The sequence below is a fragment of the Phycodurus eques genome, chromosome 23, assembly GCF_024500275.1.
Source record: "Phycodurus eques isolate BA_2022a chromosome 23, UOR_Pequ_1.1, whole genome shotgun sequence".
Taxonomy (NCBI): Eukaryota; Metazoa; Chordata; class Actinopteri; order Syngnathiformes; family Syngnathidae; genus Phycodurus; species Phycodurus eques.
In genome coordinates this window covers 4,724,717-4,744,672 of record NC_084547.1, presented here as the reverse complement: position 1 = coordinate 4,744,672, position 19,956 = coordinate 4,724,717, and the positions used below count along the sequence as shown (strand labels likewise).

The following is a 19,956-nucleotide window of genomic DNA, read 5'->3' as shown; positions in this document are numbered from 1 at the left end:
TAGACTATAGAACAAAAAGTGCTTTATTACTAATCCATCAGTGAGAAACACAGAACAGGTGCTTTATTTATCAGAAGACATGTCAAATCCTAAAACAAACACACTTGTATAAGGTTAATTATCATTTTAACAGAACTTCTTTCAACAAGTAAGCAGACAGTTGAGATCAGCCGTAATGGAGGCCATGTGTTCATTCCAGCAGACGACACTATGGCTGTGCTCTCGTCAGGTTCATCCTGCGCTCCAGGTCCTCCACGACTTTCTGCAAGAGACTGATGTCCAAGTGGAAGTAGATATAGAGGTCCCTCTCCCGCCTGAGGAGGGAATTGCGCTCCAGCTGGGAGTGCTTCGTGTTTACCCTGCCTATGATTTCTTGCATGGCCTTTTGTAAACGCTGCAGTAGCGACTCTGCTCCAGCCAGATTTTCCGTCAACTCCTGTGGCCAGAGATGGGAATTCAAATACGTAATCAGAGTATATAAATCAACTTTCAACCTATAAAACTGTAGTGACATACCAACAATCAGGCCTAATTTTGCTTTCCTTTCGAGTAAAGTCAGAAAAGGCCTGATTGTCAGATGTCTCTGGAAGATTATCCTTAGAGCTTATCCTGTGATGTGAGGTGTGTTGAGTGATTTTTGCTCCCTGATCTGCTCGGCCAGATGTTAAGCAGGGTATACACATACCGATAAACAGGCCTAACGTGAGCATTTTTCCTTTCTTCTGAGTAAAGTCAGCGAAACCTGATTGTCGAATGTCTTTATACAGTTGTTCTGTGGTTTAGGGTGTGTTCAGAGTGATTTTTTGTCTCCAATCTGCTAGGAAAAGAGTTGTGTACATCAAATCTTAAATGCTGAACCTGTTCAACATTTACAATCACAAATTCTTACGTGTGTGTGGTCAACAGCAGTTCGGATGCCCTGTTGCACCATGTTGCCTCTCACAAGTTAGTACACCACACACTATAAGAGCACCCTGGGTTTTTCTCAGCATACACTGTGTGGAGTCTTTCATGTTATAAAAATCAGTATGTGTGTACCCCTCTTTACACTTATGTCTCGACTGGACATCCGTAGCAGTGATAGTGGCTCAAAAGAGAAAAAACATTGTGCCACCAACGTCCCACACCAACAGTCATTTAAAAGTCAACACACTTACATTCGGGATTTCGTCTGAAATGTATTGTGGTTGATGGGGATGATGTGCGTAACATAAAAGATAACCAACCCACCTGTGCATTGGGGCAGAGCAGCTCCTGGTCAGCAATGGCTGTCGGACATACCTGTGGCCCTAAGACCAGCTGCTGGAACTCTGTGGACATGGCCCCTTGAAGAGCCTCGCAGTGGCCTTGAAGTTGAGCCACCGTGTAATACTGCTCCCGGCTGGCCGCCGCCAGCGCTTTACGGGATGCCTGGAGGTTGTTTGCCAGGCCATGAGCAGCCTGGTCCAGTGCCTCGTAAGTTTGAAAAGGTTCTGCCCTCCCGTGGGATGAATCATGGTCAAGGATCTGCAGGAGTCTGGGAGGAAAACCGGTTGGACAAATGAGAAACCTGTTTCTGCGCCACCTAATGGTGAAGATGGTAAATTACAGAAGCACTGGTGTAAACGTATTGTACAAGCAAACGACTGGATCCATTGCTGGGTAAAAAATCCTCCGCTACCACTGAAAAACCTACCCATTTGTGTATTTTTGTGCTCTTTCTATAACGGCCTAGGATGCCACAAGATGATGCCAAAGCCCTGCTAATAGGGAAGTACTAATTGGTGTCAAGAAAGGTATTGTTCTGTGATACATCTTGACTGAGAGACTGAGATATTTGGGGTATCCCCCGCGAATGGAGGGCGTTTAGTACGTTAATCATGTTACCTGCTGAATGTGGCATCGTTAGTGCTGATGATCGGATTGGGCCTCATGTTTAATGCCAGCTCGGGATGTGCCAGAGCCTCAAATCTGAGGGACGTGACTTCACTTTCCTTGACAAGCCTGCTGTTCACATTGGTGAGATGATTTAGGCACACTCTCCACTTCCTTAACTCAATCTGCTGGGCCAAGTGGAGGACATCAAAGGAGGCCTTCTGGTAGAGTAGAGTGTCACGTACCTGGTAGGAAAATTTGATAAAGATGTTATTGTTTCAGTTTCTTTTTCATATTGTCAGTCCGTAATAGCTAATAGCTGGTCGGCTTGACAATGAAAAGCAGCGTGATGAACAACGGATAAGGAAGGTGAGGCTTCTTGTGGGCTTGAAATTGGACAAAGTAAGGTAGCAAACTTCTCAAGATAATGCAAAGAAAGGGGTAGAATACCAGTGTCAATGTTAGAAGTTAAAAACTGATCACTGTAAGGTACAGTAAGTGGCCTACTAAAGATTGCGATATATGTACTTTAAACAAATTTTACAATAATATTAATAAAATAAATCATTTAAGATTTTTGGGGGCTTATAGTTTGGGGTATACAGCTAACCCCACATCTTGAAGCACCTTCAAGTTAGGAAACTATGTTGATGTGAGCTGAGTAAGTTAAGTTTTAGTACAGATTCACTCTATACAAATGTTTAGTATTTTTTAAGATAAATATTCCAAACAGAGGAGGTCATGTCGCTAACAAACCTCATTCTGTTTGGCTGTGAGGTAGTCTTGCCTGGCCAGTTGCAGGGCCAGGTCTCCCTTCACCACCGGCACATTGAGCAGCCGTGCAGACTCCTGAAGGGCGAGGGGCACCGGTCCGTGGAGCAGAGCTTCGATCTCAGCCTCCACGTCTTTCAATTCTTTCTTGGACGCCGCCTCACGCACGTGAAGCGAGGCCGAGATGGCAATGCTCTGGTAGGATTAAAAGGGTCAACAAAAGAGATGATGCCGAAGCATCAAATAGTCCAAAACATTCTTGTTGTGCTGTTCTGTGTTTACCTTGACACTCGAGGACTTCTCAGACAGCCAGTCCAGACCGGCCGTGACACTTTTCTCTTCTCTGACGGCTTGCATCAGCTGGTGCTGGGCCACAATGTACGCACGCTGAAGTCTGGCCAATTGGGTCCTCCTTTGCTGCACATCAAGCTTTTCCTTATCCTCTTCTTCCTCTTTGCCATCAAAAGAGCTGAGGTCCAACACCTGGAAGTGCTCTGAGCAAGAGTTCTCAACAAGATCTGTGAAGAAGTGCTTCCGAGTGAAAGCTGAGAGCGTTTTGGTGTTGAGCTCCTCTTGACGCAGATAAGGATTCAGAGGAAGCTGAGAAAGAAGAGACGCGAGCATTTTGCTGGCGGATGTGTGCGTGCCTTCCGCTGGAACGGAGAGGTGCGATGCCAGCTCGCCTACAGCGTCTGCAAGGCTTTGTAGCACAGCGTTAGTATTGGCGTTCTCGGCTCTGAGAAAAGCGTTGGCCTCCGATAACTGGGACGCAGCACTCTCTAGTTCGGCGGTGAGTCGAAGGTCGACATCTGCGCGAGAAGCGGCCGCAGCCTGCAGCCTCTTGCAACGCTGTCGCTTAAGCTCTTTCTCCCTACACAGTGCCTGAAGCTCTGCTTCCAAATCTTCTATGGTAACACCGTCCTCGGCTGCGCTGTCCTCTTCGGATGGTCCAACGGTTTTAAGGACCTTGCCCAAGGCCGCTTCATCCAGGATGGGCCTGTCGGACTTCTGGAGCTCCTGAAAAGCCTGCACCTCCTCTGTGGTCAAAACATGGCTCCGGTTGAGGCTCCGACAGACAAAACGTAAGAAATGAAGGTTTTCCGGGTCACTGTTGAACAACCAGTCAAACTCCGAGGCCTCCAGTGAGGATGCGTCGGGATATCCCAGGCGAGCCATGGCTTCCACAAACTGCCCACCGTTTAACATGGTGCTTAGGTTGTTGCTGCTGCTGCTGCACAGCTGGACCAGAGGTTCCTAAGAATAAATATGCCAAAAATCTGGTAAACTGTTTTCATTCCATCCATCCATTTTCTGTACCGCATATCCTCACTAGGGTCACAGGCGTGCTGGAGCCTATCCCAGCTATCTTCAGGCGAGAGGCAGGGTACACCCTGAACTGGTCGCCAGCCAATTGCAGGGCACATATCAACAACCCATTCGTACTCACCTACGGGCAATTTAGAGTCTTCAATCAGCCTCCCACGCATGTTTTTGGGATGTGGGAGGAAACCGGAGTATCCGTAGAAAACCCACGCAGGCATGGGGATAACATGCAAACTCCACACAAGCGGGGCTGGGATTTGAGCCCCGGTCCTCAGAACTGTGAGGCAGATGTGCTAACCAGTCACTCACCGTGGCACCTGTTTTTATTCCAATCCAATTTATTTATAAAGCACATTCAAAACAACCAAATGTAATTATTTCTGATCCATCTGAAGCTATAAGCATCTTACTTTGTTGTTCAATATATGAAAACGCGTACGGTTATGTTTAAGAATTTGATACATCTTTTCAAAGGCTATTTTTGAACAATTACGTTTTCCATAGTGTGTAAAAGTGGGTCTCGACTAAACAACAGAGTGACAAAAGAGGTGGGTTTCATATATGAAAATTTAAGTTAAAAGCAAACATTATGTACTAAAATGACTGAAATAACTAACATTACTCCTGACGTTGATGTCGAAGCCACGCTGTTTTGTTTTTTTTGTAACAAACATCTTCAAGTCAAACGGAAGAAAGCAACGACTTCTCTACTCACAATTTCGGTCACGAAATCTCGACTGTTTAGCAAGTAGCGTTAGCCACTTGTAGCCCGCGCTCAATTTCAAGATCGATTACGTCATACAAAATGGACGGTGTCGAGGAGATGACGAACATTTGCTTTCAACCAATGGCGTGCGACCTAAACATCTTTGTTTTCCGCCCATGTTTCTCTCCCTTCCATAATGCCTCAAATCGAAGTCGCCGCAATCACAACTCCTCAAGTCCACAACAACAGTCGACAGTAACTGTTAAGGAAAAACGAAAACACCGGAGGAAAAAAGCGCAGCGAAAAGGTAATGTTCCTTTCTGACTTTTTGACGTAATTTTATTAGAAACCTCACTAAATAGCATTTTCGATTGCTTTTAACAAACCCGCTAAAGATCTCACATGGTTGTTTTTCTTAATCATACTGATACTAATTCGACAACCGTACATTCCAGATTATCCAATATTTGCTCTTATATTGCACATAGAAGAGTAATTATCACGTGTTTAACTCAGGGATGGGCAAGTTTTCGTTCTCATGGGCCAGAGGCCACAGTGGATTTTTAAAACCGACAGATGGGCCAGGTCATTCGTAGAGAATTTAAAAATAAATAAATATAAAAAAGTTTAAATGTGTATGTAAAATTCCTGTCATAATTAAATAATAAACAATTCTGATGTTTAATTTTAATATAATTATTTATTACAGTGAAACAGGTAAACGTGTATTTTATTATATTTTTGTATTTTATGTTAAGTTTATTTTGATAAAGTATTTCATGCTAATTTTATTGTACTTAATTAATTACACTCAAACAGTTATTTAATTAAATAAAAACCATCTACAAATGTTAATTCTGCTAATGTTTTTGTATCGTAGTTGGAATAGTTTACAAATTTCATGCTCACTTTATTTAATTATCACTGAGAAATTTGTACAATAAAATTATTTATTTGACTAATATTGTATTATTTACACTAAATCAATTAACAAATTAAATGTATACATATTAAAGACCTAATTTTAAGTTTAAAAAAATGCTAAATTAATGCAACAAATATTACAGGACTGAATTAAAGAATTGTTCCACTCCTGGTTTAACCTGTGGAATCCCTCTCAAGTTATTATCATACATTTGGCATTACATTGGAATATGTTACTTAATGCTTATGTTACTTATGCAGGCCCTTCCTGTTATCCGACAACCATGGTTCAAGCTCAGATGTGGATCCTGACCAAATATTTTGACGGCTTCCCCAAAGAAAGTGACTTCCAACTTCAAGTGGAGGAGCTGCCCGAGCCTGAAGATGGACGTATGACCTTTTTTCTACGTTAAAATATTAAACCTTGGTCTCTGCGACTCATTGACTTTGATGCTCTCCATTTGCTTCATTTCAGAGGTGCTTTTGGAAACATTGTTTCTGAGTGTTGACCCTTACATGAGGTGGGTGAAAAGAAGGGAAAACAAACAAGTCAGCTAGTCCTGCTGCTTCAAAATGCTGCTGCGCACCTCTTTTAACTGGAGCACGTAAGAGGGAGCATATCACTCCAATTATGGCCTCCCTCCCCGGTTGCATGTGCATTTTAGAGATCATTTTAAGATTATTTTATTAGTTTTTAAATCTCTAAATGGTCTCACCCCGCCTTATCTCTCTGAACTATTTCATCTCTACGCTCATGCCCCCGTGCCTCAGATCGGCTAACCAGCTACTTCTGGAGGTGCCAAGGTCACGGCGGAAGCTCAGAGGGCATAGAGCTTTTTCTGTTGCCGGTTCCACGCTGTGGCATGACTCTCTCTGCACATTAGAGAGACACGGTTGAGTTAAGAGTATACATCGCCAAACGTATTAACATCGCTTCTTGTTTCCTCAGGCCGTTCAGCCACTTTCGCATGAAAGAAGGAGATGTGATGATCGGAACTCAAGTGGCCAAGTAAGAAAAAGAAAACGTCAGAGGAGCGCACATCTTGCACATTTGGTTTACAGCAGATACAGAGAAAAAAACGGGATGACTCACTAGGACGGAATTGGAATGTTTTGGATTACTCACTCACTGGATTTTTCCAGAGTGCTTCAAAGTTCTACTGGGCTTGTTGTTTTGCAGGGTGATCCAGAGCAAAAATGCGATGTTTCCCGTGGGAGACCACGTCGTTGGCCGCGGCGGATGGAGGACTCACACCGTGTCGGACGGGTCCGACCTCCTTCCCGTCATGCCCGACTGGCCTCAGGACATCTCGCTCTCCCTGGCTTTGGGCACAGTCGGCATGCCTGGGTAAGAGAGATGTGAAGTTACTACTCTACGTTCATACTACAACTCTGTATATACTGTAAATCAATGGTTCTCAAATGTTTTCCTTCCTAAAAAATACTCAGCTTTCCAAGGACCATCATGACAAACAAGAAAATACCGTAGCTTAGTAGGCTAAGTATTAATCAAAAACAAGGCAGAGGTTTTATTCCTAAAAAGTACATTTACAATTTTTGTAAGATACTGTAACAGTATGCAATTTGAACATAATACTGCGCTTAAAGATAGGAAAATAAAAAACTGGACTAAAATAATTTTCAATTCAAATGTATTGTAATAAAAATTTTACCTAAATAAATACTTCCAAAGAAAAAGTTCTAAAAGACTAAATGTAAAGGAGATGTATTGTACTTAAAAGTTAAATACAACTGAACTGTACTTAACAAATGTATTGTACTGGATTTAAAAAATGTTTGAGAATCACTGTTTCCAAGATATTCAATTCCAAAGATTAGGAATCTAATCCAAACATGCCAGCAAGACAACAGTGCAGTACTATAAATGATGATGTTCTTACCTATTGCACGTCCTCCATGTAACCAGGCTGACGGCCCTGTACGGAATTGAGGAAGTTCTGGGGCTGAAATCGGGCGAGACCCTACTGGTGAACGCGGCAGCGGGGGCTGTGGGCTCAGCGGTGGGCCAGATCGCCAAAATGAAGGGCTGCAGAGTGGTCGGCTCGGCGGGGTCCGACGCGAAGGTAGCCTTCCTCAAAGAGCTGGGCTTCGACGAGGCCTTCAATTACAAAACGGTGGCCTCCCTAGAGGAGGCTCTGAAGAAGGCCGCTCCAGACGGATACGACTGCTTTTTTGAAAACGTGAGACAATACCATGATCTTTTTCCAACCGCTTTCTGTACTTATTTATATTATTATTATTCAGGTGGGAGGCCCTTTCTCGAGTTTTGCCCTATCACAGATGAAAGATTTTGGAAGAATAGCCGTGTGTGGAAGTATATCCACATACAATGACACCGAGTCTCAGACAGGTATGTACCCTCTGCTTATGTTTTTACTCAAGTGATTTAATTAGGTGAACAACTGGATGTTTCATGTGGCTACATGTTACTCCTTTGCAGTTTATTTCAGTAGAGGGCGACATTCTGCTTCTAATACATTGTGTATGTACAACCCTAATTCCAAAGAAGTTTGGCCGTTGTGTTAAACATAAATAAAAACAGATACAATGATTTGCAAATCATGTTCAACCTATCTTTAATAGAATACACTACAAACACAACATATTTCATGTTCAAACTGATAAACTTGATTGTTTTTAGCAAATAATCATTAACTAAGAATTTTATGGCTGCAACACGTTCCAAAAAAGCTGGGACAGGTGGCAAAAAAGACTGAGAATGTTGAGGAATGCTCATCAAACACCTGTTTGGAACATCTCACAGGTGAACAGGCTAATTGGGAACAGATGGGTTCCCTGATTGGGTATAAAAGGAGCTTCCCTGAATTGCTCAGTCATTCACAAGCAAAGAGGGGGCGAGGTTCACCTCTTTGTGAACAAGTGTGTGAGAAAATAGTCGAACAGTTTAAGGACAATGTTCCTCAACATGCAATTGCAAGGAATTTCATCATCTATGGTCCATAATATCATCAAAAGGTTCAGAGAATCTGGAGAAATCACTGGATGTAAGCGGCAAAGCCGAAAACCAACATTGAATGCCCTTAACCTTCGATTCCTCAGGTGGCACTGCATCAAAAACCGACATCAATGTGTAAAGGATATCACCGCATGGGCTCCGGATCACTTCAGAAAACCAATGTCAGTAAATACAGTTCGGCGCTACATCCGTAAGTGCAACTTGAAACTCTACTATGGAAAGCAAAAGCCATTTATCAACAACACCCAGAAACGCCGCCGGCTTCTCTGGGCCCGAGGTCATCTAAGATGGACTGACGCAAAGTGGAAAAGTCTTCTGTGGTCCGACGAGTCCACATTTCAAATTGTTTTTGGAAATTGTGGACGTCGTGTCCTCCGGGCCAAAGAGGAAACGAAACATCCGGACTGTTATGGATGCAAAGTTCAAAAGCCAGCATCTGTGATGGTATGGGGCTGTGTTCGTGCCAACGGCATGGGTAACTTACACATCTGTGAAAGCACCATTAATGCTGAAAGGTACATATAGGGTTTGGAGAAACATATGCTGCCATCCAAGCAATGTCTTTTTCACGGACACCCCTGCTTATTTCAGCAAGACAACGGCAAACGACATTCTGCACGTGTTACAACAGCGTGGCTTCGTAGTAAAAGAGTGCAGGTGCTAGACTGGCCTGCCTGGAGTCCAGACCTGTCTCCCGTTGAAAATGTGTGGCGCATTATGAAGCGTAAAATACGACAACGGAGACCCCGGACAGTTGAACAGCTGAAGCTGTACATCAGCCAAGAATGGGAAAGAATTCCACCTGCAAAGCTTCAACAATTAGTGTCCTCAGTTCCCAAACATTTATTGAATGTTGTTAAAAGAAAAGGTGATGTAACAAAGGGGTAAACATGTCCCTGTCCCAGCTTTTTTGGAACGTGTTGAAGCCATAAAATTCTAAGTTAATGATTATTTGCTAAAACCAATCAAGTTTATCAGTTTTAACATTAAATATCTTTGTAGTGTATTCAATTAAATATAGGTTGAACCTGATTTGCAAATCATTGTATTCTCTTTTTATTTATGTTTAACACAACGTCCCAACGTCATTGGAATTGGGGTTGTATAACAATACAAATGACAAATAAAGTAATACTATAATTCGAGGGGGAAATGGCTAAATGAATAAAAGAAATATTACCAGACAAAATGACTGAAAGAAAAGTTCAATTGACAGTTAATTGGCTCAGTTACACCAGTTCTAAGAAGAAATTCAGAAGAAATGGAGCAAAATTATTGTGAGAAGCTTGTGGAAGGATATCCAAAACATTTACCCAAGTCATACTTTTTAAAGGCAATGGCACTTAATACTAATGAAATATACTATATGTAAAGTTTTGACTTTGAAGAAAGTAATGAAAAAATGTAAAAAATAAATAAATAAATGATTCTCATTATTCTGGCATTTAGCAAATAGAAATAATTTTGGTAATTCTAATTGAACTAAAACAAACGTTTCGTCTGATTTAATGTCAGATAGTGAGAGGAAAAAAAAGTTTCATTTTATGTAGTATATGTAAATATCTGGTTTCAGCTCTATCGAGGGGTGGAAAAATCTAAATAATTCACAAAAATGACAGCACTCTTGCTAATGCTCAAAGAATGAAGCAGGCTGTGCGTGGCCCGCGGGTCATACTTTGCCCACCCCTGCTGGAAGGAGCCATTTCAAGCTCATATTTGTTGTTCCAGCAGGCCCGTATCCTCAAATGACCATCATCGTCAAGCAGCTCAAGATGGAGGGCTTTATGCAAAGCAGATGGGAGCGAAAGCACCCCGAGTCGCTCAGGAGGCTCATGGGCTGGTTGAAAGAGGTTTGTCAATGAAAAACACATCGTTAAGATTTTCTGGTCTCCTCTGTAAATAATCACCGTTTTTTGTTTACGTCTCATAGGGTAAACTTCAGTGCCGCGAACATGTCACCAAGGGCTTTGAAAACATGCCGGCGGCTTTCATGGGAATGCTGCGAGGGGAAAATACCGGCAAGGCTATTGTGGCGGTCTGATGTGAAAGCCAGTATTATTAGTACCAGCGATTGACTAAAGTGCATCCAGAAAGTAGTTGCACCATTTTCCCATTTTCTGTTGGTCCAAAATACAAGTTATTTTTCCCAATCTAATCTAAAACACACAACACCCCATACTGACAACACAAAAAGTATTTTCGGACCTTTTTTTGTGAATTTATAAAAACATTTTTAAAAAAACGAATAAATCACGTGTATGTGAGTATTCACAGCCTTTGCTCAATACTTTGTTGATGCATCTGTAACTTGCAGCAATTACAGCCTCAAGTCTCTTTGAAAATGATTGCACAAGCTTGGCACACTGACAGTGGAAATAAAAACTCTCTACATCCAAAATTTGTTCAAATGCCAGGTTTTTGTGCTAAGAAAAAGATCAAGATAAATCTTTTCCAGACATTTTTGTAGTCACATTTTAGAGCACAGAGCTTCCACAGCATCAAATGGATCTTATTGATTAAAGGTTTCGGGCAAGAGAAATGTACAAAAGAATTTCCAAGGCATTAAATACCATGAAACAGAGTGAAGACTAAATGGAGAAAATAAGGTACAACTGTGATGTTATCAAGATTTGGATCTCCCTCCAAAACTGATAATACACTGATGAGAGGCCGACAGCAACATTGAAACAGCTGGAGGAATTTTTGGCAAGTACTGGCAGTTTAGGATGTGATAACAATCTCCCGTCTTCATATAGAGTAGGGTGGCAAGGCAGAAACCTTATCTTACAAAAAAAAAAAACATCATCTAAGCCCAGCTACATTTTGCAAAACCCGACGAAGGAAATTGTGTTATGATCCAAAGAAATAAAGGTTGAAGTTTTTGGCCATAATTCCAAAAAGTATGTTTGGTGTAACCATAACACTCCACATTATCAAAAGAACACCATAGCTACACTGGCGTATGGTGCTGGCAGCATCATGCGTTGGGTCTGTTTTTCTTCAGCTGTAACTGGGGCCCTTGTCAAGGTGGAGGAAATAATGAACAGCTCTAAATAGCAGTCAGTGTTGGCACAAAACTTTCAGGTTCTGCTCAAAAGCAAATAATGTCAGGAAAAGCATACTAGAACAGCTGAACTCAATTTGGGGTTAATCAGGGGCACTTTCAATGGTGGCTGGTGTGTGCTGACTCCCATTTAACATGAATGTGATTAGTTAATTCTGAACACAACTCCAGCCCCAGTTATGAGGGTGTGCACACTTGTGCAACCACACTATTTCAGTTATTTTTAATTCCCCTCTCCAAACGTTTTTCCACCTTTTCTTTTTTCAATTGAGTCTTGCAAGTTATGGGTCACATTTATGGTATAGAAAAGTTTTGAAATGACTTTTTATATCCTCTGTACCTTGATCAGTTTGTTGCATTTATAACCGTCCTGATTGAAGATAAAGGTCTCCTGCTAAAGTGGACCGTCGTTGTGTTGCACGGATTTAAATCTCAACGGGCGGCGGCGATGAGAGCCTCGTTGCCTCGGTTACCAGAGCTGCTGTTCATCTATTATAGTTAAGTGAACCACTTGGTTGTGTGTTGTTCGGGCAACGCTGATGTGTGTGAAGCCATCATTAAATAGTGTAAAATCAAATCATATGATTTGTTTTTAAATAATACACAATAAAATGTGCACACTTAGAGCTTATTGGACATGAACAAAACTCTTAAATGATTCAAATAACTACAACAACAAAAATAGTGTGAATAGAAGAGCAATACTGTTGACTGAATTAGATTGATATGACAGACAAATATAAAGACTAACATTGTTGACTGAATGAGGTACATATGACATGGTCGAATCTGTTTTAAGGGGGACGTATAAATGTTTTGGTGACCACTAAAATACAAACATTTACATTACGGAGCATGCTTGCAAAAATGGGTGAGGCGAGAGTTTTGACTAATTATTCGCGTTTCGCTGCTATGTCAAGCACCTTGTTTCGGTAAACTCCCAACAGGTGAGCCACCAAAATAATCGTCAAAACATCCGCATGCAATCGAACCCAACTAAAAAAAATAATAATAAAATAAAAACTAGTACATCACACATTAAAAGTAACTGTATGTATAATTGCAACGACCGAAGGTGGGAACTAAGTTAGTATTTATACTTACCCTACTCACTTTTATTTTCGAAAATACGACTTCCTTTTATGGCTGTGTGCGTCCAGCTTGACTTTGGCTGGGAGGAGGGCGTTGCAAATAACCAGCCGTGCCTGTGCAGAAACTCTTGTCATTTTCCATTTCGCAGTTAAACCTTCTGCAAAAGTGTGTTGTGTTTTTCCCCCACCAACAGTCGCCATGGTTATCCTCATCAAAGACTTGGTACGTTTTCTTTTCTTCAATATCTTTAAAAAAAACAAAAACACTGCTTATACAGTACTTGTCAAAGATAGCGTAGTTTCGCTCATTAGTTTATATGCAATACGGATGGACCAATGCACTGTAATATGTAATACTGGGATATGTTGCTGTCACGTTAACTACGGAAGTAATGTCAGTTCGGACCTCGTAATGACGTAATTACATAAAATAATAATTTGAATTACAAAAAAGGCGAAAAGTATGTCGTTAATGTCGCCCCAAAAATTACAAAATAAAAGTAGTTCTAGAGAGTTAGGCGCGAACGCGGGGGCCACTGGATATAGACTCGAGCACGCTAAGGCCGAGCCCGGGCTAACGCTCAGGCTAACGCTCAGGCTAACGCTCAGGCTAACGCTCAGGCTAACGCTCATGCTAACGCTCATGCTAGACCGACGTCACCGGAACACACGTTGGCATCACCATTAACTCTAATATATCCGAACACACGGTTTATTCAAATAAAGTAAACTCAACGACGAGAATAAAAGTTTATTTGGAGTGTTTTGGACCGGTGAAAGTTAAGCTTTTATGTAAAAAAATGGCGACCTGTTGGAGCGGGAAAACGGGGTAGTTTTATTTTGCCCCTTAACAACTAAACAAACTCGACAAATTAACTACAATAGGCTGCAAAATATGTCATTCTTGTGATTTTTTTTGTACACTCACCTTAATTAGTTAATTTTTTGGTCCTACTAGCTCGAGTGCTTGTGTAAGTTCAACATGTAAATTCATTCGAAGCGAGGTTCCCGACGGTCATCGTGATTGACAAGAGTACCTCAAAATGGAGATCTGTGGAACCTGCCCCCCCCCCCCTTCCCGCCAATATATTTTTAACAATCTTTATTGAAAAGATTCAATTTAAACGAAAATAAGAACAGACAAACACAGCATATAGTCATTAATACATAAACACTAAAGGAGATTTCACAAGAATAATTATTACATTTATAGTGGTCACTGTCATTATTAAATCACATTTTTCCAATGATGACAAGGCACAGTCAATATGAGTAATGAACGTTATAAAGTTCCAAATAGATGTGGGATTGCACAAATTTTTTTTTTATTAAATTGATTTTAAAGGTATGATTCTGGTTAGTAAAATTGAGGAAGTTCAAGCCACCAGCCTCATAGGTGTTCATTACAACAGACCTTTTCACATGAGTCATATTTCTCCGTAGAAAAAAAAATAAATAAAAAAGCTTATATTACAAGTCTTTATTTTTACAAAGGGAGATATTGCTGCATATGCAAGACAGGATAACAGGTCAATGACATTATGCTGTGTTCAAGGTCAGCAGGAGAACTGGAGATGGGGTATATAAATTGAATTCGTTCCTTGGCCAAGATCAATTTACTTGGATACCAAATAAATTTTACCCATTTGAAATAAATTGAAAGGCCAGTAAATCTTTTTATTTTATTTTTTATTTGTTTTAAAGAAAAAATAAAATAACACTGTATTCTTAAAAGGAAGTATAAAAACATCCACATCCCTCCCACCAAACAATAATTATGACTGGCAGTGTAGATTTTTTTTTTTCTTTTTCAAAAATCATTATCTATTCACTAGTTTCAAGGGTAATGTTGTAAAATGTGTTTGAAAGCATACTTAAATGTTTTGGGGTTATAGTTTGTGCTATTTTATGTTTTGTTAAACCTTCTACCATATTCCTTGTTTCCAGGAAGAGTTTGATGGTTACCTGAAAAGCAGTGGAGACAAGCTCATTGTGGTGGACTTCACAGCCACATGGTGTGGACCCTGTAAAATGATTGGACCAGTTTTTGATGTGAGTTGATGACTGCACCTCCCAGATTCTTGATCAAGTCCTCTGTTCGTTGTTGTGCTTGGAAATCGCAAAACAAAAGCTCATAAGTTGATTCTCTTGCAGTCAGCGTCAGAAAACCCGGCATACGCCGATGTTATATTCCTTAAAGTCGACGTGGATACGTGTGAGGTATGCTTCCTGCTTATCTTTTATTTTTATTTTTTATTTTTTTTCCCCCCCCTCAGAGATAAAAAACTATTGCTTTGAAGCTTGAGTATTCATAACTATTTTAAGAATCTTAAACACTGTTACTCTCTGCGGACCATTTGTCTCCTTCGTTTATCAGTGTTAAAGCAAATGTAATTAAAATTCAGAAGGTAGAGATTTTTGTCAGATTTTTATCTTTTCCAACATCCAGCTCTTCAAGTAGCTCAACTGTTTACATCAAATTGTACCTTCTGGCTTGACGTGACCCATTTTTGCCCAATTGAAATACATGAAAACTACATTTAGTTCCCTTGTATTTACTGTATTAAATCATACATTTTGGATGAAATGGGATACTCAACACTTGAAAATTATATATGTATATTTTTTGAAGTTTTACCATATTACAGCTTTTATCAATTTTTGAATAAGGTAGCAATTTTATGCAGAGCTGTCAAATGTTACAGAAATCCGTATTTAGTTATGGAAATCACTGAACGCGGTACCCGGCCACCATGACGAAAATTTCAGAAATGAATTTTATGAAATAAACACTATAGTGTTTAAAAAAAGAAAAATCCTATGAATCCCCCCTCCTGTAAAAAACACTGTATTATCAATGAAAGGAAAAAAGAAAAAAAAAAGTGGTGCTGAGGCTATATAAATGTCATTTTTTAGGTTTTCCAGTCAGTGCTTTATGCAAACAAACTGGAATTTGAAGGGTTAAAAAATAAACATGAATTTATATTAATGACAAGAATTGATGTGAGTTGAAAACGATGCAACAAAAGAAGCAAAAAAAAAAAAGTCCCGCCCCTAAACAAAAAAATCATAGAAGCTTAAAGTGTAGTAAAATCGAACAAGGCCTGAGGGTTAACCAGTGACAAACTTCATCTCTCGTCACATTTTGTTTTGACTTTAAAAAAAAAAAAAAAAAACAATACAGTGCTAGTTGCACCTTCACTGACTTTCACTTTTGCTTTCCAGGATGTGAGCACGAAATGCAAAATCAGCTGTATGCCCACATTCATCTTTTTCAGAAATGGAGTCCAAGTAAGCTTAACTTTTTTTGTCTCCTCTTGTTAAGAGCGTTTTTTTTCTATTAATTCCCATCTTACTATTTTTACAGATAGATAGCTTCTCTGGGGCCAACTCCACGAAACTGATGGAAAAGCTCGATGCTCACGCAAAACGACAATGACAACACTCTTTATTCCACCGAGCATCATCCTGTTAATTCAGTGCATGTCTTGAGTAAACAATTGACAAGAAAGTCTGTTCAATGAAACGTTGGCTTGACTTGCTCAGAAACCTTCTGTATGTAGTCTCCAACAAGGTGGATTTATTAAATGGTGTATTGGGACCCGTCATACTTTTTCTTGTCATGAATGCATAACACTCACCAAGTGTGTCAAAAGCAAGTTATTAACGCCCATTTATGCTTTAATTAAAAAAGAAAAAACTTAGTTTACAAGTACACTGGACAAAACACATCCATCATTTTTACAAGTATATAGCAGCATATGTTCAATACTGTTGTTTCTTTATATGAAAAAATACAGCTTTATTTTACAAATTAGTTCTTGCTTTGCTGGAGATGCTTTGTGAGGAACTTCCCTCCATACGGGGTCGGGTGGAACGTTTAGAAGTGATAGTAGCCTGACCTCCTTTTCCTTTGACGACAAATGGAAACGTTTTAGAATCTGACCACATGAAACATGATGCACTACCCACAAAGTTGCAAAGGAGGATATTGGGTGAAATGTCAGGAAGAAGCTAACATGTCCAGCTGTTCAATGGATCAGTACTTTTTGCAAAACTTGCTGTTCTCTGAATGGCAGAATTCAGAACAAGTGTTTGATCCATGAATGGAGTAATGCATTTCCTGGTTCAATATTAGAACACTCAATTTCAACCCCAACGTTTTGTGAGTAGTGTTCATTGCACATTAAATATCTTTAAACCCGTACCTGGAGCAGTGGTGTCCGCTCCAGCCTGGACTACACTGACACCTATTTGGCCTGATGCATCTGCCTCCATTCAGACATGGTGATGAACACACAGCTGTAAACACACACACACAGACACAATAAATATGAACACATTGCTTAAAGGACTGATGTCACTGGCCTCCTTGAAGGTAACGATCACTCACCACTGTGACAGCGGGTGCCCGTCCACCCGGTGGGACAGTCACACTGGTAGGGAGCCACACAGCGCCCTCCGTTCAAGCATGGCAGGATGCAGATGGCTGTTAACAGAGGGACAATGACATTGCTCTCCAATTCCTAAATTCACTTTGCTATAATGTAGTCAATGTAAAAGTATTGCTTTGATGCCATCTTGGTGCCAAGGAACTATGTGGGAAGTGAGTTGAATTGAGCTTCTTCCGGCAAAATAATTCAACACGCAGCCATTAGTGTAAAATGGGTGTCGACAAAAGTGAGTACACCACTAAAGTGAAAATGTCCAAATTGGGCCAAAATAGCTATTTTTCCCTCCTGGGTGTCATGGAACATCATGATAATATTCAGTAACATAAGAAACTACATATGGTTATGAAGCAAAAACCTTTAGGCACAACATCAAACCTGTTATCTTATTTGTCACTGAGTACAAATATCTTAGTGTTGTTGTGTAGAATGACTAATTAGAGGATCAGGACATAAGAAGGGAGACTGATGCGGAAATTCTCTGGTCAGCCAATTTAGATTTGTTTCATTTGTGTATTTGATATGGACATCACAAGAACATTGGACAAACCAGACGCGATGCTTGAAGTGTTTTTGTACGAGTGCTAATTCTCAACACTTGTCCAGATGCTGCTCTGAATCCCTGAGGCTTCCAAAGGTCTAAATTTCAGCTCCGAAATACACGGTGAAAGGTTTAATGACCTGTGCACACTGATACAAAGTGGGCTAATGATACTCATCTGACCTGACTCGCTCCATAATCCCGGGCCCCTCGATGTGTACATGGTCTTGTTAAAAAAAACCTGCTTGGTGAGCAGTTGGGTGGGTTAGTCTGACAGCTATGTTGCAATTGTGGGAAGTAACTCATGTACAAATAAATGCGTTGTTACTGTACTTGACTACCACGTATTTTCAGGTATCAGAACTTATTAACATTAATTTTCTCGGACAGATATTTGTGCTTTCTACTCCTTATTTTGTCAAAATACACATTACGTTTTTCAACCTGTCAGATGCGAGTATGCTCATGTCACGAAGAGGAGGAGGAAGACCCCCAAAAAAAAAAAGTCTGATGTGACAGCCAGCGTGTGGACACTCTTCTCTGGTGTGTCAAATTTAGAAAACATTTATTTTCACTTTAGAGGAACTCGAAGTGCTTAGTGTGAGTACTTTTGCCTTGTTGCCAATGAATAGGCTACTCACGCTCCTCGCAGAGTCGGCCCATCCATCCTTCGGCGCAGGCGCAGGTGTTGGGCCGTTGACACACACCTCCGTTCTGGCAGGACAGCCAACACACAGCTGACACACACACACACACACACACACACGTTATGTCTAGGTAAGAATGCATGTCGTAAGTTGTTTTCATACTTGAAGTGGAGAGTCCTGCCACGAAAACACAATGTTCTTTTTCCAGTTCGTTTGTTTCACAACAGCCCACAGATTAATTCTTGCGAAACTCAAACTTCAAAGGCATGTCAACAGAAGGTGACTCGTCAGGCTGACTTCCTGAATGTCGGCTAATTCCTACTATACAGTACAGTCAACCCCCGGCTATATCGCGGTTCATCGTTAAATAGCCTCAATGTGGGATCTTTAACATCGATGTTAATTTATGTTTGTCTGTCTATGGCATTTTGCATCACATGTTAGCATTAAGCTCGAGTGACATCATCTCAAACTGATGTCTCTGTGAAATGACATTGAGGATCGAGCATCTCATTTCTTCAAACATTTGTTCCTCACTCACATTGTTCTCCTTGACAAGCTCTCCAGTGGGAGGAGCTAATGTAAACAGAGCGAGAATCGAGCACTGTGGTTGCAAATAAAGAAATGAGATTCAGCCAATATAACTGAGTATTGTTGTACGCTGTTTGTTTGTGTTGTCGTTTTTAGTGACGCTTTACCATAATTACCATAAAATCTATACTAATTTCCCTAATCCATCTATTGGATTTCATATTATATGTTAGCATTAAGCTAGCCGGCTGTTCGTTACATTACATTACATTTTGGTGCTTAAATATACAATGTATAATCCTCTTATTTCATGTGTCAGTCTTACAGTAAACTTCAACAGCTTGAAGCACACATTTGGAGAACTGTGAGTGAGAGTCTTCTTTTCATCGACTCAAAGTGATGTTATATGGTAGTCTCCCATTTCTTGACAGCAAGAGGAATACTTTAAAAAGTGTGTCTTAATAAGTTGAAATGTGTTTAAAGCAGGTGAAAAGGTTTACACTATAAATAATTTTTTTTACAGTTTCGTGGGCGGGTCTGGAACATACACCCTGCGATAAACCGGTTCAGTGTACATGGAACTGAAGGTCCTAGAAAGTTACAGAGGACAGAAACAGGCGTATGTTGGAAGAAGAGGGTGGGGAAAGGCAGAGAGACTTTGCCATGAAACCGGACAGGAGTCGGGGTCCGTTCCCCCCTGGTGTGGATCGCTCTACCTCTGCACGTGGGAGGCGGCGTCCAGCTGCCGTTCTCCAAACACCGACTCCTTCCGGCGCCCTCCATGGCGTAGCCGCCAAAACACGAGTACGCGGCCACGTCCCCGAACTGGAACACCGCCCCCCGCACCACCCCGTGAGCCACGTGGAGTGGGGGGCCACAGGAGACCCCTGTACAACAGCCCAGATGGAACGGCCGACCGGTTACTAACTAACTTAAAGGGCATCTAACAGAAAGAGACGTCTGTATTGCATAGGCCAGGGGTTCTCAAACCTTCTGTGTTTGACCCAACTGGACATTGTGTCATTTGTTTTCCACATCATTCGTCATATCCACGA

The 19,956-nt window shown here is 40.8% G+C and overlaps 4 protein-coding genes across 12 annotated transcripts in view; 2 read left to right on the top strand and 2 right to left on the bottom strand.

The window, feature by feature from the left end:
• Positions 1-28: 28 nt before the first annotated feature.
• On the bottom strand, positions 29-7,303 carry haus3 (HAUS augmin-like complex, subunit 3). Of its 4 annotated transcripts, none has more exons than XM_061669649.1 (7): positions 6,705-7,303; positions 2,908-3,879; positions 2,611-2,820; positions 1,867-2,099; positions 1,231-1,516; positions 359-436; positions 29-272 (listed from the first exon to the last, which is right to left on the bottom strand). In XM_061669649.1, the coding sequence occupies exons 2-7, from the start codon at positions 3,829-3,831 to the stop codon at positions 90-92; spliced, it is 1,914 nt and encodes a 637-aa protein (XP_061525633.1). In that variant the 5' UTR covers positions 3,832-3,879; positions 6,705-7,303; the 3' UTR covers positions 29-89. The 4 variants fall into 4 exon arrangements, with proteins under 4 accessions (XP_061525633.1, XP_061525635.1, XP_061525632.1 ...); XM_061669651.1 differs by having other exon boundaries at positions 6,709-7,303; XM_061669648.1 differs by lacking the exon at positions 6,705-7,303 and adding an exon at positions 4,664-4,731.
• LOC133398059 (prostaglandin reductase 1-like) lies at positions 4,825-10,974 on the top strand. 3 transcript variants are annotated; one of them, XM_061669655.1, is made up of 9 exons: positions 4,825-4,961; positions 5,840-5,968; positions 6,054-6,099; positions 6,528-6,587; positions 6,759-6,926; positions 7,506-7,779; positions 7,844-7,949; positions 10,308-10,426; positions 10,507-10,974. In XM_061669655.1, the coding sequence occupies exons 2-9, from the start codon at positions 5,863-5,865 to the stop codon at positions 10,615-10,617; spliced, it is 990 nt and encodes a 329-aa protein (XP_061525639.1). In that variant the 5' UTR covers positions 4,825-4,961; positions 5,840-5,862; the 3' UTR covers positions 10,618-10,974. The 3 variants fall into 3 exon arrangements, with proteins under 3 accessions (XP_061525639.1, XP_061525638.1, XP_061525640.1); XM_061669654.1 differs by having other exon boundaries at positions 10,305-10,426; XM_061669656.1 differs by lacking the exons at positions 10,308-10,426; positions 10,507-10,974 and adding an exon at positions 8,660-8,824.
• A 1,855-nt stretch (positions 10,975-12,829) lies between these two features.
• Positions 12,830-16,339, top strand: txn (thioredoxin). Its single transcript, XM_061669658.1, has 5 exons — positions 12,830-12,954; positions 14,679-14,783; positions 14,886-14,951; positions 15,957-16,022; positions 16,099-16,339. Exons 1-5 carry the CDS (start codon positions 12,931-12,933, stop codon positions 16,168-16,170), a joined length of 333 nt encoding a protein of 110 aa, XP_061525642.1. The 5' UTR covers positions 12,830-12,930; the 3' UTR covers positions 16,171-16,339.
• svep1 (sushi, von Willebrand factor type A, EGF and pentraxin domain containing 1) overlaps positions 16,090-19,956 on the bottom strand; it is a 46,518-nt gene continuing 42,651 nt past the window's right edge. For 3 of the 4 annotated variants that reach the window (XM_061669641.1, XM_061669643.1, XM_061669646.1), the window contains 5 exons: positions 19,618-19,788; positions 18,365-18,460; positions 17,125-17,220; positions 16,940-17,033; positions 16,090-16,642 (listed from right to left, as the gene is read on the bottom strand). In XM_061669641.1, the coding sequence (XP_061525625.1) occupies positions 16,612-16,642; positions 16,940-17,033; positions 17,125-17,220; positions 18,365-18,460; positions 19,618-19,788 (488 nt within the window). In that variant the 3' untranslated portion in view covers positions 16,090-16,611. The remainder of the gene's footprint in view (positions 16,643-16,939; positions 17,034-17,124; positions 17,221-18,364; positions 18,461-19,617; positions 19,789-19,956) is intronic. The other variant, XM_061669642.1, reaches the window with a different exon arrangement.

Excerpts from the sequence above, each read along its gene's own strand:
- txn (XM_061669658.1), top strand. The coding sequence starts at position 12,931 with ATGGTTATCCTCATCAAAGACTTG. Across the intron at positions 12,955-14,678 it reads TTATCCTCATCAAAGACTTG|GAAGAGTTTGATGGTTACCT; the intron begins GTACGTTTTCTT and ends CCTTGTTTCCAG. Across the intron at positions 14,784-14,885 it reads TGATTGGACCAGTTTTTGAT|TCAGCGTCAGAAAACCCGGC; the intron begins GTGAGTTGATGA and ends ATTCTCTTGCAG.
- LOC133398059 (XM_061669654.1), top strand. The coding sequence starts at position 5,863 with ATGGTTCAAGCTCAGATGTGGATCCTGACCAAATATTTTGACGGCTTC. Across the intron at positions 6,927-7,505 it reads GGCACAGTCGGCATGCCTGG|GCTGACGGCCCTGTACGGAA; the intron begins GTAAGAGAGATG and ends CCATGTAACCAG. Across the intron at positions 7,780-7,843 it reads ACGACTGCTTTTTTGAAAAC|GTGGGAGGCCCTTTCTCGAG; the intron begins GTGAGACAATAC and ends ATTATTATTCAG.
- haus3 (XM_061669649.1), bottom strand. The coding sequence starts at position 3,831 with ATGTTAAACGGTGGGCAGTTTGTGGAAGCCATGGCTCGCCTGGGATAT. Across the intron at positions 1,517-1,866 it reads AACGATGCCACATTCAGCAG|ACTCCTGCAGATCCTTGACC; the intron begins GTAACATGATTA and ends TTTTCCTCCCAG. Across the intron at positions 273-358 it reads TGCAAGAAATCATAGGCAGG|TCTCTTGCAGAAAGTCGTGG; the intron begins GTAAACACGAAG and ends CTTGGACATCAG.